Genomic DNA, 22,856 nt, shown 5'->3' with positions numbered 1-22,856 from the left:
ACTGTTTTCGCTCGCAAAACGGATTACAGTAACAGAATCGCCTCGTTCGTTGGTAACATTGCGCGTAGTCAAATCTATCGTAATGACAGTTTCGAGTGCTGACAGCCGCGTATACGCTCGTTAGCCGTATAACCGTGTTAGTTGATCCCGTTCGGTCAGCAGTCGGGAATTCGGTCGGTGCTCCAGACGCTCCCTCGACACGCGGACGATCGTCGAAGACACGCGGCAGCACGAGGTGGCTCGAGGTAAGCGACCCGAAAACATTCGGCGCACGGCGAAACCAGATGGCTGCGAAAAACGGCCATCCACCTGTGTGACAACCAGTTTGTTTGCTAATACGGATAACGCGGCCGTATACATGTCGCTTTTCCGGTTTGTGTGCCACTTGTGTGTGTCATTTTAATGTTATCTCCTCGCCGTTCTTCGTTTCCTCGCTTTGACGTGGGACACTCACGCAAGCGTACGCAGTATTCTATCGAGTATTCTATCAGTATTCGAGGTTACTGTCTGTATTAATTGAAGAACTAAGAGCGATAAAAGTGGGCGGAAGAGAAGTAGGTAGAAATTTAGAAAGGAGGGGGAATTTTTTTCGAAGTGAATTTTTTCGAATAAGAAGCTGGTCTCCTTTAAATAAATCGAGGTCTATACAGCTGGTCTCCTTTAAATAAATCGAGGAAAGTTTATTTTGTCTACAATTATTGCAGGGATGAGAAATAATTGTATTTTTTTTTTTAGAAAAATACAGTTTTTTTGAATAATATTAATAATAATATTAATAATTAATGATACAGTTATAGTTCGAATGAATGAATTCAATTAATCATCGTCTTTCGAATATTGAAAAAAGTAATTCTTAATAAACTATTTGTTCTATAGTAAATGATAACAAAACACAAAATATATAAAAAAAAGATAAATCCTGTAAAAAAATAGAGAGACGTAAAATTAAAATTTTACTTCTCTATTTATGTGAATATTTATTTATATACAATAAGAGAATCATATAAATTGACTAATAAATAATATGATTCATTTGATCTAATTTTATAATTAATAATTTTTCAATAACTACATATTTAAAAAATTAAAAAAATATATACTTAAAATATTCGATGAAATATTAAAATGATTATAATTGTTTATACTTGTGTATTTCATCTTATATAATTAAATTGTGTTATTAATTATTATATCAATGAAATTTCTATATATATAAATATTATTAATTAATATATATATATCAATATTATTAATTAATTATTTGCTTTACAAATTAAATATTTAAAGAATTATTGTAAGAATAGCGAGTAATGTAATAGGACAATTTTTTATTTTGTAATTGATGGGAAAGAGGAGTCTCTTTTTAAATATAAAAAAAATTTAAATACTTTCTATATCATTTCCATTATATTATCTCGCATTGCGACAATTTCATTCAAGTATACATATATAAATAAAACGGAAATAACATTTTGAATTATTATAGTATATTGACCTCAAAAAGTTAGATTCTCCATGACAATAACGTTAACACGCTGTCGCGTGAGAAATGGAATAAGCATAATATATATAGCAGTATTCGCAGTATATACTAATTTCTACTATTTCGCGTGCTGTTGCAAAACTAAGGTGAAACGGTATCGAACTACGTGAAAGTCAGTAGACTGTTTTAAAATTATATAGAATTATTAAGGATCATTCTTCAAGGTGGAAGACATTGCGTCAATGCTTTACCATCTATCCATCTTTCTTCTACACATCGTTAAATTGTTAATTAGGTGGAATTATCTCTCGGACTGTGAAAAGACTTGCACTGCATACGCTATTAAATGAGTCTGGCAGAATGTATATCGAAGATTACGAAAATAAATTCTCAATACCATGTGAGATATATTTTTTCGATAAATTTAAAAATTACTGATTCTTACAATTAGTAAAAATTTTTATTTTGCATTGAATTATTTGTTGAAAAATTTTTTGTAGTTAGTTTTGAATATATTTGATGAAAGGAAAAAGCCTAGAATAAAATCTCTATAATTTATTCGAAATTAATTGCAAAATATTATTTTTTATGTATATTTTTGAAATTTAATTCATCAAAATCTTTTAATTTTTAGTATTAAATTGATAAATTAATATCAGACTAAATATTTACTGAAAAGAAAATTCGTGAAAAATATTTTTACTTTGTTATTTTTCTCTTCTCTCTCTCTTTTTCTCCCCCCCCCCTCTCTCTCTCTCTTTCTCTCTTTCTTTATCAATCTATATTAAATGTTTTATATGTATTATTTTTGATTGTTATTTATGGAGACTTTTTACTAATATAATCGGGATATAATTAAGTTGCAAATAAAAGTATTTAATTTATTATTTTATAATTTTAATATCGTATAATTTTTTTAACATTATAAACAATTAATGAAGAGAAATGTTATATATACGTATATTTCTAATCGAATTAATGGAATATAATTAAATTGCGTTTTGAAATGTGTCTTACATCATATCGCTAGTGGGTGATGCATTTGGACAATTTCAGAATGCCTGTTACTTTACTTGGGCAACGATACGGAACGCGTTACATCAATGAAACTCGGAAGCAGATAGCGACCTTTAGCGCTTAAATGTCGTTGTCAATTACGGTTCAATAACTGAGTACCGGATTTATGCTTCTTTCTTTCATATGTATTTCATTTGTTTTTTCGTGCGGAAATTGAAGATGAATCGATTATACATTCACATACGAGCCTAACAATAATTTGAATGCGACCTAATTTCTGGTCTTATCTTGATTGATTATCCTTTATTTATATACGTAATACAATTCCGTTAGTTCTAGCTACATTTTGTCAATAATATTTCATTTTAATATTGCTCTACATTCATATCAAATTTACTATATACAATAATTAATATTTGGCCATAAAATAATATTATTATACATATTATATTTATTATTTAGAAGTAAAATATATCTATTTAATTACGTTTAAAAATAAAATTTATTTTATCTAAAGAAATTATATAAAAATATATTTTTTCCTTCTATTTATATTGTTGTTAAATATAAAATAGAAATATATTCTTAGAGAAAAATATAGAATTGCTTTTATATACATGTATACATGTGGAAGATTGTTTTACTAGATATTTCAGTGAAAAATGTATGTAAAAATGTGTGTAAAAGTGATAATATGATGAATGATATCGAAAGTTTAACCTTTTTAGTTCATTAGATCTTTTTAGTTCATTATGTAACTAGTCACGTAAAGAATACACTATGAACCATAATTAGAGCAGATAATCACTTGTGTTATTTTTCTTGTTGTATATTATTGATAACGTTGCTAATAATACAGAAAACAAATAGAACTCTGGCGTATTTTCTACATATTTAATTTGCGCAAATATTAATAATTTCTATATTAATTTATCTCTATGACGTAATAAATTCTCGTGTTTATTTAACGTAAAGTTATTGCCATAGATTTCTACATAAATGATACATATGGGATTATTTAAATAGGACTTTTTTGCAAAATAATGACTAAGTTAACTTTTATGCAAAATGTTTTCTAAATTTACCGAATTTCCATTTAATGATAAAAGGATAATTCTGGAAATATACCGGTTTTCTAAAACTCAATTTAGCGCGAAAATGACGCCAATCCCTGAAGTATTGCTCATACGATACCTAGGTGTGTCTGCACACAAATGAATCATTGAGACTTTTCATTGTAATTTAATTTTTTTAATTAACGCATACACCAGTTTACATTCATTCATTCATTCATGTACTTACAATTGCAAAAAACTTAGCTATTTGTATTTAATCTGAATTTTTTTAAGTAAAATCGTCAATAATCTCATATGTAATACACTTTTGTACATTTATTATAAAACTAAGTTGAAAATATGAATATTACAATTTTTCATCAATATTTTAAAATATAATATATTTGATACATATTTGAAATATAATATAATATATATATAATATTAAATATAGATTGTATTCTTTTATTTACTGAATAATAAAATTGCGTTTTTATGCATTAATATTATTTCATATCTTTTTTACTTAATTAAATCGAAATTAAAATATACATTAAAATATTAATTAAAAACAGCGAGTATTTTATTATGATTTATATATAAATGTAAATGTAAGAATTTTTTTCTCACATACGAGGATATGGAGTTTTTGCACATGCATTAATTTTTTTTCTGGAGGCATTGTATGTGTGTGTACTTGTATATAAACTTTTTATCACGCATTACTTTAGAAAAATCATTATAGTCGCAAATGCACTCGCTTTTTTAAAAAACTCATTCCTGCAAAAGTATAAAACTTATAACCCTTTATCAAATGAGTAATTATATGTCACTCATATAATTATTATACACATTAAATATGTCTACTCATATAATTATTATACACATTAAATATGTCACTCATATAATTATTATACACATAAGCATATTTGTGGCTGTAAATGATGTGTAAATTAAAGAGATAGCATTACATGATTGGACATTTCCTGTAAATGAACATATATACGCTTATTAAAACATGAGCTCATTAAGACAAAATTATTATATAATTAAGCGAAATTTCATTTTAACATAAATATTTACGAACGAGAAAAGATAAAGCGTGTTCCTTAAAGCTTCTTCCTGAGAAATTTATGAAGCTAATTAATTTAAGTTTTATTACACTCGTTAAAATTGATTTTACAGAAAATATTTAAAAAATTATTTGACCGTGGATTATTTTACATAAAAAAGACCGAAATTGTTACGCCATGACATAATCTAGTTGGCAAACAGATGACCGTTCCGGCGATGACGAATGCACACTATACACAAATGCACTTTCTCTAGGAAGATATTTAGTTATTATTATTGAGATATAGTTATAATTTTTGTTTGTTATATTTCTTTATATACAACTGTTATATAAGTCTCTCAGAAATTAAACTAGTTTTAATTATTCAATTAACTCTAACTATTAATCATGTGCTCTTTACTAAAATTAAAAAACTTAAAAAATGGAGTTGATTAGATTGATTTTTAAAAAGTTTACATATATATTTTTATTTTTTAGTTAATAAATTTCTGTCTAACACATACACACACACACACACATTACCTGCGGAAAATTATATTTATAATATTGTAGGAAAAAAAAACAATTTTCGAATATTATTTGAGCGCATATATTCATTAGTGACTAAAAATTATATATATTCATTAGTGACTAAAAATTATTATACATCGATCAAAAATTATTATTAACATTATAATAATACATAATAACATTATTAACATTATAATAATTTGTGATTAATGTATAATAATTTTTAGTCACTAATGAATATATGCGCTCAAATAATATTCGAAAATTATTTTTTTTCTATATTATAAATATAAATTGTGACCAATGTATAATAATAGAAATTCTTAACATATCGCAATTAAAGTATAATCTATTGAATTATTTTTGTATCTTCTCATATCTTTTTAGATAGATACGTGAGTATTTCCAACGTGATAAGGAAGTAATTTGTTCTATAAAAGATAAATAATTATTCTATAGAAATATATTTTTAACTATTGAAATTAAACTACTGAAATTCTTTTTTCTAATTTAAGTTTTTTTTACCGAAATTTAAACGGTTAATTTCAATCATATATATATAAAATAATAATAATAAAAAAGTAGTAGTTTAATAATAAAATGTTCAATTATAAGTAACATTATATTTAAAAATGAAATGTTCTTTGATTCTTCAATATAAATTGCTTGTAAAGATATCATTTTATTTAACATTTCAATCTTAATAGAAAAATTCCATGCTAGATTAAAAAAATCGACTACAGATTAATGAAAGCAATAAAATAAAAATTCAATATTTGTAAAACCATACAGTGACAGAGCAAATTATAGAGACGTGATATGCAAACTTAAAATCAATTTGTAGCTAAACAAAATGTGAGAGACAAAGAGAGAGAGAGAGAGGAATCTCTATCATTTGATACTCGAATATAAAGGATATAAGGGATCCTCAGAAGTTTTAATTTCGACGAAAAATTTTGAACATTTTGCCCAATGATGAGAACGCCCAGCCGTTTTCTGCGCGACCATCGGCTCGGGAATCCTTTTATTTATTTGTCACGAGGCGGACGTCGCTGCGCATGTGAAGCATCCTGGCCTGCGCGGGCTGCATCGACCCTCAAACCCATTTCGTACTCTCGAACAGTACATACCTAGCCGGAACCCACCGTGCCGGGTAATCGGAAAATAAGTGAAACGATATCGTATCGGATCGGCACGTCGAGTTGACCGTTTGACAATTCGCCATTAAGAGGAAGAGAGAGGTAGAGAGAGAGAGAAAGAGAGAGAGAGAGAGAGAATCTTGATAAAGCGAAAAAGGAATCACGGATATCCGTGAGAGAATGCATTTCCGATTACATTATCTGCTTTATTCAAGTACATGCGACACGATTCTCTTTAAACGTGTTTTTTAAGGGTGTCACACACTCGTTGAAGTAATTTAGAAATTGAAGAATAATCTTTCCTCATGTCCGGGTTCGACTCAATGAGTGTATATTTATGACATTCCGTGCGTGCGCAGAAATTAGAATGAAAGTGTGCCGGTTGTCTTCCTTAATCTTCTATTGGACACTAATTTTTATTATTTTTAGTGTTTGGTTCTCTTTTTATATTCTTCGTTATTATCGATCATTGTTATTTCGCACATTATAAATTAAAAACAATGTAATACTCAATTAATCTAATATAAAGAAGAATGATTTATCCGAATATTGTTATATATGTATAATTTATGTAAAAAAACTTATATTAAATTTTGTTTAACGTAATATGATATAATTTAATGCGTGCTGTTAATCAAGTAACATAGGATCTAGGTAATCCATCATTTACGAGTTGCTATACAAGCCTTATGAATCCTTTCACTATGCTGTAGAGTTCATCACGCTTTGAGAAGCGCTTTCATTATACTGCAGCAACATTGAATTATGAATCTTTGCTGTTCTAAAATTAAATAGAAAATGTTGCTTATAATATATTCCATTGGTTCTAATCTAAATGATCTTCGTTATCAAAACACACTTTGATGTAGTTTCTAATGGATATAATCTATTAAAATATCATTAGTTATTTAATAAAAATATATGCTTTGCATCTTAATTGGTTTTGCCAAAGATATAAATTTACTTAATGATGGAAGAATTTATGTAATTAGTTTAACGGTATTTTTATTAAACATTGTTTTAAAAAATGTATATATTTTTTTAAAAGAATTTATTTTCTTTTTTCTTTTACTTAAGTCATTTTACCTTTGTATCTTGTTATATCTGCGTAAAAAATATTTGCAGTAACTCACACCATTGCCATCATACATTCGAGCCACGTGCTTTGAGGTCAATAATTTGCCTGATAATAAGTTGAAATTTTTACGACGCAGCAATTTTGATGATACCACACAAGTGTTCGTTTGCAAACAACGTAACATTAAGATAATGCGAAGTCGATATTTTAAAAAGAAAAGTTCTCCCGAAAATTTTTTTAATTTTACACTTTTCAAATATATAGGATGAGGAAAAAAAACATACATAATATCCTGAAAAATAATGCATTCTAAATATCACGACCTGCCAAAACTCATAGATTCCAGAAGTAAGACTTTCCAAAAATATAATAATTCTTAGATATTTAATAAATAAAATAATATACTTGTTTTTTTATATAAAATGTCAGATTAATTATTAATGCAAACAGCATAAGATGTAATATGTAATAAAATATAATCTTTAACAAGTTTTTCTATAAAGATATTTAAAAAAAGAAAAGTAGATGTGAAAAAAAAAACAGTTTGATTTTAAAATCATCAATATGATTCTCGAAGAACGGTATCCGGCGTATTCCGTTTGCTTCCGTTTTTTTTTGCTCTTTTACACCTACGTACAATACATAATACATAGTCATAATAGCCGGCTCGGATTCACCTGCTCTTTCGCTCGCTAATTCGTTCACACGCACTAATTGCTTCCTTCTTGATCTCGTATCGTGTCGAGCTGCTTCGCGCGTTGCTTCACCAAGCGCGGCATTTATGTAAGGCATTTCACAAGAATGCCGTTGCTTGTGAAAATATACTGTTAGTCGTTATAATAAAATATTAAATTTCCTATAAAAATAATCTATATGGATCGCGTCACTTATTAGAAAAATATTATGCTGTGTGATTTTGTAGCATCCTACAAATTGAAACCTTTCTCGCATTTTACAATGGTTTTTTATAACTTATAAATTGATATAATCAAAGTATTTCTCAATACATGAGATATAATTCAAAAAAATGTATAATTAATAACTTATAATTTATATAATAACTTATAACTTATAATTTATAATTAATACATTAAAGTTTATAATTTCACCTTTGATTGTGTTCTGGCATTTAAAGTATTTTGAAATGACTCGACGATTGTTAATTCGTCAGAGATACTCTCCCTTTTTCTCTTTCTCTTTCAAAGTACATAAAATTAAAAAAATGAATGGTCTTCTAGGCGTGTACTTCAGTAATTATCGTAGAATCGCGTGACAATGTTAAAATAAGAAGGGTAAAAACGAGAACGCTTTCCGCGAATACTAAAATCGCGATAGTGAAAACGAACAAAATATCTCAATGGTTCTCCGTGGCTTATTAGCCCCTGCGGCAGCTCGTTGGAGGAGAAATAAAACTGCGAAAAGGTAAAATAAGCTCTTTGATTGATGGATAAATATACATATACATATTTACAATTTTTAATCCCTATTTTTATTAGATATATAATTTTTATATTGAAAATGAAAATGAAACTAAAATTCTGAAACTGAAATTAAATTAAAAGTGAAAAATGAATTAAATTAAAAATGAAAAAGTGCCACTCGAACAATAAAATTTCATTAATAACAGAGAGATTCATATTGAGGGAGAAATTTGAAGAATTTTATGAATGATACATCACTGAATTTTCATGTGGGATCTCTAGAGGCATTAACAGCAATTAGCAGACTGCTTTTTTACGGGCGTATATCGATTTAATTAATTATTCCACGTAATCATCCTACGGTTAAAATCAAATTTCTCCGTTAATGGCTTTCGATCGAATATACGCGGTATATATTCGCGAAATCGCGCGATTACGGACGCAAAGAGATATTCGGGTATATATAACCGCTCAAATAGATCATCGTGATAGCGATCTGCTGAAGCGTAAATCGTATTGCGTTAATTGGTATACGCGTTAATTTAACCGTAACCCCTTTCGTTTCAGAAGCCAGAGCGTCGTTCGGGACAGCGTAAACGCGTCGGTCGGCCAATTAGGACTGTCACGTTATGGACCGCAGGTGATGAGCGTGCTGTGTTTATGCACCTCCAGCATCCATCAATCTACCCGTAACGTCACGCACACCGGCAAGATACTCCCGAGTCCGCCGTTAGACACCCTTTGCGAGCAGCAAATAACGCCCTCGCAAGAAATACCCACTGACGAGCTGGCTCTATTAGCTAAGCTGGAGGAAGCCAATAGGTGAATAATCAAGTGGCCTCCATGGTTTTATCGGTTGATGTTACCACTAGATTCTTTCAAGAACAACGCATGGACCGCTAAATCGATACGTTAAATTGGCCTAACGAATCCAGAACGCAAAATTCGCACATTTTCCACTTTTCAAGATCCGTGGTAAAGTTGGAAGAACCTCTCGTGTGCATGTACAAATTTGGATTTCTTTTTATTTCAAGCTTAGAATAGAAATGTTAAATGTTAATTTTGCTACACATTTTGGCTTGGAAATGATGCAAAATAAGGCTGCACTTTTAACTCAATCTCGAAAAATTTGGGAAAAAGTGTAAGTTTTGGCTTTTTTCTATATGCCTTGTATAACGTACAAATTAATTTATTATGGAAATATATTAATAAATTTAACTAAGCATATATTTGAACGGAAAATATTTAATTTACAAGCATTATTATACTCTCAAAGAATGTACTATATCTAAGAAATCGAGATTTATCTGTATAATCTTACGAGAAATATCGGTAATCAAAAATTTAATTCGATTTACGTATAAAATAGTAGATCGCGAATACAATATTGATTTGTGTAAAAATTAATGTATAAATCAATATACCTATTATTGTTCAGTTAGACATCACAAACAGATATTATAATTCAGAATTTTAATCAATTCCAGGCTGATCGAATCCGATGCAAAATCATTGAACTCTCTCCAAAGCAATCATAGCAGAAAGGGCTCCGATACATCACAGGTGTCTGTGGCGTCGGGGGGCAGCGGAGGAAACGGCGATGCTGCGCCCCGACGCCACAACCCAGCCGATGGTGAAGAAAATACGTGGACTCTTTGGGGTCACATAGTATCTGATTGGGATTACCATTGGAAGAAACGAAAAGAATTTGTTAAGGAATTGGTTCGTCAAGGCATACCTCATCATTTTAGGTAAAACATACACATTATATTCAAAAACATTAAAGATTTTTTACCTATTAGTTAGGTTTTAGAAAATTAGTCTCAATATATATACATTTATATTTTGTATCAAACAATGGACATTTTTTGCATATGATTTATATAGATTATATATCATCTTTTAGAGGCATTGTGTGGCAGTTATTAAGCGGTGCTCATGATTCTCCCGTTAAGAAACAATTCGCTGAGTACATTAAAGCAACATCAGCCTGTGAGAGGATAATTAGAAGGGATATCGCTAGGACATATCCTGAACATGATTTTTTTAAGGAAAAAGATGGTCTTGGTCAGGAAAGTCTATTTAATGTTATGAAAGCGTATAGCCTTCATGATCGTGAAGTAGGATACTGCCAAGGCTCAGGATTCATAGTAGGATTACTTTTAATGCAGGTAAACTATTAACATTCTCGTAACAAATTTTAAATCGAAAAATTTCAAACAAATTATTTATAAAAATCCATAGTCTTAATCATTTATATAATTTAAATTTTTTATACGCATATATTTTTATTAATTATTTTTATCCTTTCTTATATGAAAAAAAGAAGAAATAATAAAGGCAATCTATTTTTATATATTTTACTTGACATAAATTTTGTATATTGTTGCAGCAAATGCCGGAAGAAGAAGCTTTTGCTGTACTCGTAGCGCTTATGCAAGAGTATCGTTTACGGGATATGTTCAAACCAAGTATGGCTGAATTAGGGGTATGCATGTATCAATTGGAACATTTAGTTGCTGACACGCATCCCGAACTTCATGCTCACTTCACGGCCCAAGGTTTTCATACGTCGATGTATGCGTCCTCTTGGTTTCTTACATTATTCACCACAGCGCTAAGTCTTCCCCTCGCATGTCGCATTTTTGACGTCTTTCTCTCAGAAGGCATGGAAATTATCTTCAAAGTTGCATTGGCAATGTTACATTTAGGCAAAGAAGATTTGCTCAGTTTAGATATGGAAGGCATGTTGAAGGTAAGATTTTATTTGAAAGTCTGCACACACTTTTCTTTAAATCGTTAGATTAAATAATTATCAATATTGTCACAAGAAACTTTTATATTTAGTATGATTTTATGTTCTTAAATAGGTGCACTTTAGTAGATAAATATATAGATATTTTTTTGTCTATTTAATAAATCGCAAAAAAAACTATAATTTTTTCTTTTCATACAGTTTTTCCAAAAGCAATTGCCTGGAAAGGCTGAAAAAGATCCTGATGGTCTCATGATGCTCGCTTATGGAATGAAAATTAACACGAAAAGAATGAAAAAATTGGAAAAGGACTACACTATTCTAAAGATGAAGGAACAGGAAGAAATGGTCGAGCTTCGCAGACTTAGAGCAGATAATAGATTGCTTAGACAAAGAACTGAACTTTTAGAAGCGGAATCTGCGGAACTGGCTGATAGATTAGTTAGAGGTCAAGTGTCACGAGCGGAAGAAGAAGAAACTGCTTTTATAGCGCAGAGAGAATTGGCAGCGCTTCGACATTCGCATCTCGAGACAAGTCATCAGCTCGAACAAGCTCACGAAGAATTGAGATCCCTTTCGATTCTTCTCGAGGAAAACATGACATCTAGACAGTCGTCACTCGACGAAATATTAGTGAAGCAAGAAGCATTATCACAGAAGGAAGAGATGATACAGTGTTTGCAAGAGGAATTGGTTAGAGTTAGATTACACGAAGCAGAAAATGATGCATTAATTAGGGAACTTAGAGGAAGAATACAAGAATTGGAACAAGATAAGAAGACTTTGCGCGAATCGACGCCAGACAACTCTGTTGCTCATTTGCAAGAGGAACTCATCGCAGTTAAGCTTAGAGAGGCGGAAGCTAATTTATCTTTAAAAGTAAGGTTTGCCATTTTTATGTATAATTTCTATGTTGACATTTTTTATAAACATTATGCTAATTGGAATAATTATGCGTTATATAGGATTTAAGACAAAGGGTTATGGAACTAAGTGCAGCTTGGCAAAGGCATTTACAAGAACATCGAGCTGCTCAATCAACACCTGCCGCTGATTCTACTCCAAAGAAGTTGCTGTTTTGGGAAAATAGAGGTCACGAAGTACAGAAGTTCGAGGAAGATCTAATGACGACTAGGATTCGAGAGATGGAAGCGTTAACCGAAGTTAAGGAACTACGACTTAAAGTTATGGAGCTTGAAACTCAGGTGCAAGTGGCAACCAATCAGCTTCGTAGACAAGATGAAGGTAGGAAAGTACTTAAGGATGATTTGGAGGCTGCGTTAGCTCGGGAAAAGGATCTGGCCGCCAAGCTTAGAGAACAACAGCATAAATACTCTGATCTGGAATCGAAAATGAAGGACGAAGCTATGATGGCCAGGATACGCGATGCCGAACATGCACAGCAAGTAGCGGAACTTACGCAGAAAATATCTCTTCTCGAATTAAAGGTTAGTTAATACACTTTTTACAAATTATCAGATATTTATATTATAAAATGAATAAAATATTTGATATATTTGTAGAACGAAGAGATGCATGCAGAAGGTGAACTTAGAAATAACTTAGATGACAGTGAAAAAGTAAGAGAACTTCAAGATAAAGTCGCCGAATTAAAAGCCGAGGTATGTGTAATTTTAATAAATTTACTACATTGTATTAAAAAGCAGTATCTCGGAATATTGCAGTAAGGGGTGGAGAACTATCTTTTTTATAACGTATATTTATCTCCCTCATATAATATATGTCAAGCAAGTGTAAGTTTTCTCTTTCAGTCTATGTAAATATAATAACACAAATCACATAAAAAGTAGCACAATATATATGTAAAAAATATTATTATATCATCTTAAATATCTTATTATATCATCTTAAATATTTTTATTACATTCAACCAAATATAATATTTGTGCAAACAATTAATGAAAAACGATGACATTTGCAATATGTATATATATTTCTTTTATTTTTTATACACAAATATTGTATAATTTTATGTAAATATTTCTTTATAAACAAACAATAACAAACAATAATTTGAAATAGTAATTTACAAATTTATTATAATCTCATAATTTAATGTGATCACAATTGTAATTTTTAACAATAATTAAAATCTCAAATATTCCATGAAAAAAGAAATCTATTTTATAAGATACAAAAAAAATATTTTATTTACAATTTTTTTTTTTTATTAAAGCACTGCATTGTTATATGTTCATTCTTTTCATTTCGCAAAATATATGTGACATTGTATTTTATCAAATAATTTGAACATTATGACATTAATTGATTATCACTTCTTTGATAAATTATGTTAATTCCAATAAGCTTAATATTACATATGTATATCATTTAAGTATAACACATTATTTAAGATTATATATAATGTCATCACTATATATTCCTAACAAGTGTTTTATACATAAACTGAACCTTTCGATTTTTAATGTCACATACTGCACTCTTATAAATTTAATCGTTATAAATTCATGCCTATTATACACAAAAGACATTCCACTTTGCTAAGTTTGTAAATGTAATACTGTAACTCGTTTTTTCATTGATGTATTACACTTATAAGACAATTATGCACAAACTGCACCTCTTACTGCAATTTAACGCTAACTAACACGCTTCATAACGTCGTCGCTTCTGGTGGATTGCGAAAACAAAATTTTTGTGACTATTGTGATTAAAATTTGTTTTATAGCTGAATACTGAGAACGTATTTCATTTTTTCGGAAATTCATTATGTCTTATTTATTTACACAAAATATGTGTTCTATAATTACCGTTGTATAAAATGGTATTTGTAAATGTAATATCTGTAAAGATAAAAAGGATACTGTTATATATAATATATTTTTTTGAAAAATGGAAAATATGTAAAAAGATAGTCAATCAATTCATTTTTTCAAATTTGATAATAAAAAGAAAAAAATTAGAAAAAAAATATATAATGTGATTAAACGATTAATAAAATTAATTTAGCCAAGAAAGGTTGCAATTAATTTAATTATATAAAATGTATATCGAAATAATTAAAAGACTTTATAAGGGAAAAATACATCTTCAGTATTTATTGTACACGCCACTAAAAATAACAATGCTTAATTAGTTAGAAGAATATAGCTTTGTTTCTTCGTGGATTTAAAACATACGGCTTTATACATTGCAATAATTTACCATTGTATAAGTACCTATACATATTAAGAATTCGCGTTCATCTAGAGATGATTCATTATTTCATATCAAAAATAAAAATCGACTGGTATTTATACTAGCACTTGATATAGCTTTTCATATCTGCGCTGTTCTTTGACATTCGTTTTTGAAAGCAAAAATTTTCAATTCCAATCAACTGTTTAGAGAGAAAAACTATAAAATAATTCTTATATCTTTTTTTTCTCCGATATTTTATTCATTCAAAATATGAATCAAATTGAAATTATCTATAAAATTGATTTAATTTCATTGAATGTACATTAACTAATGTCGAATTAGAAAATGAGAGTTAACACAGCGTGAGGATTAATTAGTTATGATCATAATTCTATAAATAAAATTATTGAAAATTGCAAGCAAATTTAAAATTATTCAACTATACATATCTTTTATAAACTACTAACACTCCATTCAAATTTGCATCAAGTATTTATGTAAGGACTTATTGATAAAATTTTAATTTACTAAGATTGTAAAATTTTAATTTATTAAGTTTGTAAAATTTTAATTTTATCACGATAGAGATACATTTGAGACATGCTGTTGTTAACATTTTTTTATAATATTGATAAAATGTCCAATTAAATATATTATTTGCAATATATGCGAAAGATTAAAACATAAAAAAAACCAGACATCAGTAAGAGCAGACATTTTTCTATTGAATTATATACTTAATATTCCGAGTTATGTTATTTATAACAAAAAAATCAAATAGAATTCATATTTAATTAATATTTTATTTTTTTTTGCAAAAAAAATTATACGTCTACTTGACAAATCAATTAATATATCTTATTAATGCGAAAAAAATAAATTGACAGCTTATCGTGTTTAATCTCAGGCGTGTACGTAATTTTTTAACCGGAATACGCATGATGTTGCTGAATGAGAGAATATGCACGGTAACGATTCTTATTGTGTAAAGGTACCAAACGATGACTAGTGCTAACCAGAAGGGACTAATCGTTGCAAAATTAACCCTCTATTGCTGTGTTATCTCTGTCTCTCCTCAGTTCCCCACGCCAATCACCAGCCCGGAGACTGAGCCTTGGCGCTGGCTCGAGTAAGTCTTTACCCATGTGTAAGCATCATTTTCTACCGTCTCCGTGTGTATGTGTGCGCGTGGCATGATATTTCTTCTTTTTTTCCATTTTTTTATTGTAAGAGAATTTATCATTGTAGCTGGTTCTCATTTATTGCGTTATATGTTTTCCTTCATAATCTGGGTCCGGAGTTTTTGCTTTTATTAATAGTCGGCAATGTATACATTTACATAGCGAGCAAACAGATTTACATTAGCAATTCATTATGTGATAGTCATTATAAATGTGCATCATAAGTGTATATAGTATTAAATATAATTAGCTTAATTCTAAGTATCCAATTAAATTCGATTGAAGAGCCAGAATTGTTTTGCGAGCAATATTGGATTGAATTCTTGAGTTGATTTAATTTAATATATAATTTTATGACTCTTAATAATATTGTCATATGAATCGCCACAAGTAACACTTTCGGATAAGTCCATTTAAATAAAATGTCGCTGACTTTTCTGTATTATACGCGTTGGTGATGCGTGAGCATGGCGTATTCTTCCCATTTAATTGCATGCTTCCTTAAGATTAAGTTCACTGTTTCGTTCTGATAAACATTCACGGCTGCTGCTTTTAGCTCGAAGAAGAAAAAAAATATAAACGTAAAAGAAGCGTGAAAGTAGCCGTGAAAGTATCATAAATGTTCATTAAATCAGTGTGAGATCGAATTTTGAGTTCTCTTTTCCTTCTTTGTTACATTAAAGCTATCGTATACAAATGGACATAGCTGCATATACATAGTGTGAAATTTGGATCAATGAACATTGAGCATGGTGACTTAACGCTTGATATTCAGGGTTTTATGCTACGCATATACAGCTATGTCAATTTGTGTGCAATAGCCCTTATTCATTTGCACATGATCTTATCTACTTGTATTGATACAGCTGTACATATTCAATGCAACAGAAGGATTTGCAATATTAATGTTAATTTATGTAACTGGAATGTTATTTTTTAATATCTCGTAAGTTATGATTTTTAAAACTTTTCATGAGAAAAAAATTTAATGACAATATACATTAATAATGGAGTATTTTCAGGATTGAAGTTGACGTTATTTCAGAAATTTTAAATTTTATGACAGAGTTCATTTTTTCGTTTTAAAAAATTTTAATTTTCTTTTCTTTTAATTTTAATAGGAATTGGATACCTTAAAGCGAGATATAGAACGCTTTCTCCTTTTCTAGAGAAATACTTGGAAGTACGTCTCACATCATGTTTTATCTGTCACAGGTCATGAGGCTAGAGAGCTGGAAACAACGATGGACGGGTCTCGGCGGACAAACCGTGCGAAGTTTCAGCGTCGATACTGAAAGCGAATTGGATGAGCGGGATCTCAGAATTTGCTTACAGGATCATATCAATACGACCACGCCAAACTCACCCGAGGTATAGAATTCTATGTATACCAGACCATTAGTAGGCAGCTAACTAATACTCCGTTATCGATGCGTACGAATCTTTTGTTCGTCGTTCGGCTTTCGCTGTAGGAAATAACGCGCTTAGATTATAATGTACGGGGAAATAGACCCGTATTAATCCTGTTTAGTTACGTGTATTACTACTAGGCCAAATATAACAAGTATGCATAGCCAATTAATTAATTATATTATAATGAACGAAACAATGAAATAATGATAGACATTTTCGATAATCGATTCAAGTAATCTCGATCGTAATCAGGAACAATGGTTTTAAAGAAATCAAATTGTAATTTATAATTCTATATTTGGAGATTTCTTTAAAGTTACATTTTCTTCTCAGAGCGGTCATCTCATAAAATGAGAAACTTTGTTGTAATGCTTTATATGTGCAGCACCATAGACAAGTATTGTTACTACAGCAGTATATTATTATATTTTATACATATTTTTATTATACTTAACATATTATATTTCATGAAGTATTACAGAGCATTTGACGTTATAGTTTTAATCACAGAGTATTATATAGAATATAACTAACAATTTTATATATTATCCAGTAAATAGTCACATATAACAGTAATTCTTTTTTGAACGAAGTTTAAACTGATATATAATAATCTCGATAAAACTTTAAAATTTAAGAAAATTACAAATTTGCATTTTTTTCGCGAAATTTGTTGCAAAAAATTTTGTATAATCATCTTGCAATATCTAAATTCCCGAATATATTATATATATCGCAATTGAATTATTTATTTTACATTCTATATAAAAGGAGAGAATGATATTACGTCCTAGTTGATAAGATTAATTCCAATAATTAGCCGTTTCGTATATAACGTCGCATATTATCCATTAATAAGATCCTTAATGAATTATGATATTTTATAATATTTCCAGGTGTGAAAAATTTTTATCTCTTTTATTTAAGAATTCGAACTGTTTAATAATTGCTCGAAGCTTGATTACGATCCGCAGATTATATCCGAAGATTATCATAGACTATATTCCGTGACACACGCAACTGTTTTTATACGCATGATATATATATATATATATATATATATATATATATATATATCTGTGTATTTTTTGTAATTCATACCAAATGTAATCGCATTTAAGAAGTTGTATATTAAACGTGGCAAACGTGGTGAGAATGTATTACCGTTTTTTATAAATATATGTATTTATATATATGTGTGTCACGTGGGATCATCGCGCAATACACAAATCACGATATTCATGCAACATACAGCGTGGGTTATTCTAATTGAGAAATTTGGCTATCTAAAGTTTAAGATACATTATATACTCTCGCATAGAGGGTAAATCGAACTCTTATTATTGTTGTCCCATATATATATCTACATCATTTGTAATATATTTAACGAATTTTTCTTAAAAAAAAAGATGAAAAAATATTAATTTTTACGGATAATATGCAATATTACGCACAGCACAAAATATGTATTTTTAATCACTTGAAGACGAATTTTATGATGGGGATTATAAGCTCTTAATGAATCGGTCATAATGTTTTGAGGAAGAAAAGCGAAAGAGTTCTTCCTCTTAATTGATTTATAACGATTGCAGATTATCGAAACTGAAACTGGAGATAATCAGAAATGCTTGTAAAAAATTAATATCCGCACAGTTCGTTTCTTACAGTGGCTTCTTAGGATAATAATTACTTTCAATATAAGCACAATATAAACACTTTGCTACTTTCTTTCATAATGAATCACCTCAGCCTATTTGCAACGCATCTTTTCTCGCTTGGCCTAAATCATTTTATATTCTTTTTACCGCGCTAACACATAAACACACACATACCCACACACATAATTGGCATCGATTAATGTTTAAAGCGTTGTAAATCTCTGCGTAAATGAATCACTTTCGGAAGTCCTCTTCGTTTTCACGCACGCATATATACAGTTGAGCATGAGCGTATCTCGTACAAAGTAACGATGATACATTAGCAAAATGATATGTCGTGATATTTTTCGATTACTGTACTTTACAGCGAATTTTGCATAGCGTTAAAAATTGAATAAATTAATTGGTTTGTGCCGCGCGAGGATTTAAAGGAGGTACCAAAATTAATATCAATTAAGGATTAAACGAAAATTGTAGAAAAGTACGAGTAACTGACTGTTTATGATAGTGTCGAGTAATGTATTTATTGTAAGTAGCACGACAAGGAATAAATGTGTAAGATCGAAGAGAAAGTAACGTTTGTATTTGCGTTTTAAATTTAGGAGAAGTATTTATGGCGTTTTAGATTCTGTTGCGCATTAAATTATGCTATTAAAAAAATCGTTAGAATCAATTTAATCATCATAAATTCTTAGCATCGTAGATGTGTGAACCGCGTTGTAGTATCATATAACACATATCTGTAGTCTCTATCTTTCTCTCTTCTGCGTCATTAAGAATCTGTATATATAGATTGTTTTAGACCTACCGAGTTATCTTTCAGCTCCAAATATCAGAAACCGAACTAATTGAAATGACAATGTTTGTCTTTAATGTAATTATGAAATTGCCTTAAAATGACAAATTAAGAACGTTTAATCAAATTAAGTTTCAAAAGCGATAAAATTATTGTTCTTTACTCGATTTAAAATGAATCTAATCTTTTTTCTATTTAATCTTTCCTTGTATTCCGAGATTTTTTTTGACAAAAATTGAAAAATTGCCACACGATAGATTTCAATCAAAGTTTCTCACTCGCTTGAGAACAGATCCGTATAAAATTAATAGAATAATTTAATATTTTATAATTTAATTTAAGAATAATTTAATATTTTATAATTTAATAAACACAACTCGCTAGGTCGAGAAACACCATGTATACAATACGAACTCGTCCCCATTAAATGAATTGAATTATTGATCATCTGCATGATAAAAGCGAAATAATAAATAAATCAGCGACTACGATTGCATTCAATGATATCAATTATGATATAAATTAAGTTGCATAAACCACGTTGTTTGCGAGGATAAACTATTATCAATCATCGTGCATTTTTGTAGTGAAATACACAAAATGTTCCTTAAGATTTATTTTTAATTAAATTCGATATGCGTGCAATTTCGAAATTTTAATAAAGATAACTGACGTTAATTAAAGATAAGCAATATTAATTCTTTTATTATAACATTGTTTATTTAACAAAGCTTCTTTCCCATTTGTGAAGCATATCCAAGAACAATTTGTACAATTAATTTAATAATTCCGTAGGTCTGTCTGATAAGAATGACATCCCGAGTTATTATTATTATCACTATTATCGTATTCAAAGAACACAAAGTGTAGCACAAGTTACAATGCGTCGCGCCGTGCCATTAATAATTTAGCGCACGTTTTCCTGCGGAAACCAGCGCGTTCGATCGTCGGCTACCGTAGGCTACCAAGATGTAGCATGCGTTCGTTCTTATTGCGACGATAGAAGGTCATCCGAGAGACGATTTAACTCTCCTCGATCTGTAACGGACGTATACGTTACGTCTCTCGGGCGATTAATCCGTTCTCAAATCGATTTGTCATTCGGTCGGCATTCCGCCGTATTTTTTAGCGCTATAGGCGAGAGATAGGCAATGTTTAATGGGCTTTTTGCGTCGCATCGCGATGCCGATCGACAGTGCAATCCATGTATGTATGTATAATACGTACGTGCGTGCATGCATGCGGACTGTAATAGACGAAATAATTCGTATCGATGCGTTATTGCGACATCCGCGTGAAAGCCGCGGTTAAACGTCTGTATATATTATATATATATATATATATATATAGATACAATCAGATACAGATACAATCTTTCTTCAACAACGACATATGACTCGCGCAATCGAGGAGGAAATAGCACGTGCGAACGGTATATATTTATGTTTCGAATAGGTCATAGATCTGATGGATTTGGGTGGTCAAACATCAATTAATTGATCGAACGAGAAAAACGATATTTTGTTTTTTTTTAATCCGCGCGGAGATTTGACGTTTTTAAAAACGTTTCGTTAGAAAATGTCACATGTCACGCCTTCTTTGTGCTAACAGTAATCATCGCGATTTATTCACGCGGATACAATACAAACATGTGCGATTGTTTGTGCAATTTTCTTTTTATCGTTAATAATAGCGTGAATTTTTTTTCGCTGAAAAAAATAACGGTACAAAATTTAGCGTAATGGAGATAATTTTGAATACGAGAGAGATCGAATTTGTGAATATTTTTACTTTTTATTATCACGCACTATAAAACATGGTATTTACTGTATATTTTCAACGCGAGTAAAAATTGCGCATCTAAAAAGTCTAAAGTCTATAAATCTACTGTTTTTGTATATGAATACACACTTGGTATATACGTAGTTTTATAAATAATGTAAAAATATGTATTGCACGTATGCATAAGCATGAACTGTCATTAATTGATGCGCAGAAAAATATTTTTGAAAAATTTATTTCAATTTTTATATCATGTATATATAATTGAACTTTTTCGCTTTATTTTTAAAATTCATAAATATCATAAATATCAAATTCATAAAATTCATAAATATCAGGAGAATATAATTTCATATACATATATAAGAGGTAAATCAGATTGACGTAAATTGTTTAAAAGTTTAAATTCAAGCTAACTTTATTTTTAGATTAAAAAGAACGTGAAAATAAAATTTAAAAAAAAGAACTGAAACATTAATCCTTTCCTATAGGTTTTACTAATACAATTCGTATCAAATAAACGTGTTTCAATTTTAATATTATAGATAAATGTTTCAACATTTTTCTATAAAAAAATCGTCGAAAATATCGAAACATAACATTGTTATAGACATTCAAGAACGCAAGTATTTCAATAATACCGAGTTGAAATAGGTTAAACGGTTAGTCAACGTAAAAGGCACGGATGCATAGTGTAGAGTTCGAAAAAAACTCTTGGACGGTGAATAATGCACAAACGCATCGTAAGATTTTCCATATGAGTGAGTTTTCTGATAACATGTTTCATCCAGATCGATATCGTTTCTTTGCGCGCCACCGACACTACCGGTAAAGAGGGAAAAAGAGAAGCAGAGGGTGCACCCTTTTAAGCCCCATTTTAGACGAATCGATTTTCAAGTATTGTCGTATGAGAGAACCGCTATATAACTCATAACGTTTTAATTTCACGTACGACATCGGGACCATAGACTTTCCATATCGTTTTCCATTTTATAAGAATGTATGATATCAATCTTTCTAATTTTTACGTATTCTTAATTACTCTGCATACACGTATAAATTGCTTAAATATTAAAATATTAGTTTTGTACTTTAATATGTTTTGTTTTCAAAACAATAGCATAAATTTGTTAACACAATATGAAATTATTTAAAATTACTTGAAATCGCAGTTGCATCTTGTAATAACATTAGTGATTTTATAGGTATTTTTTATCTTATTCTATTAACATATCGTATCTATACATCATCTTTGCTTATTATTTCCAAGTACTGATTTATGAAAACTGCATTATGCCAAATTATGCAGTTAGAAAAAAGCCATTTCATCT

General features: G+C 29.6%; 1 protein-coding gene across 5 annotated transcripts; it reads left to right on the top strand.

Annotated features, from left to right (window-relative positions):
* Positions 1 to 20: 20 nt before the first annotated feature.
* LOC105253903 (ecotropic viral integration site 5 ortholog) lies at positions 21 to 17,819 on the top strand. Of its 5 annotated transcripts, none has more exons than XM_011262254.3 (11): positions 6,261 to 6,381; positions 8,596 to 8,779; positions 9,346 to 9,600; positions 10,266 to 10,529; positions 10,685 to 10,949; positions 11,171 to 11,533; positions 11,735 to 12,412; positions 12,499 to 12,981; positions 13,057 to 13,155; positions 15,775 to 15,824; positions 17,092 to 17,819. In XM_011262254.3, exons 2-11 carry the CDS (start codon positions 8,715 to 8,717, stop codon positions 17,096 to 17,098), a joined length of 2,529 nt encoding a protein of 842 aa, XP_011260556.1. In that variant the 5' UTR covers positions 6,261 to 6,381; positions 8,596 to 8,714; the 3' UTR covers positions 17,099 to 17,819. The 5 variants fall into 5 exon arrangements, with proteins under 5 accessions (XP_025268774.1, XP_011260556.1, XP_011260557.1 ...); XM_011262255.2 differs by having other exon boundaries at positions 15,775 to 15,842; positions 17,092 to 17,265; XM_011262253.3 differs by lacking the exon at positions 15,775 to 15,824 and having other exon boundaries at positions 17,092 to 17,818.
* Positions 17,820 to 22,856: the final 5,037 nt, after the last annotated feature.

Source organism: Camponotus floridanus, unplaced genomic scaffold, assembly GCF_003227725.1.
Source record: "Camponotus floridanus strain SB8 unplaced genomic scaffold, Cflo_v7.5 scaffold6, whole genome shotgun sequence".
In the NCBI taxonomy this organism is placed as follows: domain Eukaryota; kingdom Metazoa; phylum Arthropoda; class Insecta; order Hymenoptera; family Formicidae; genus Camponotus; species Camponotus floridanus.
This window is presented reverse-complemented; position numbering and strand designations above follow the sequence as displayed.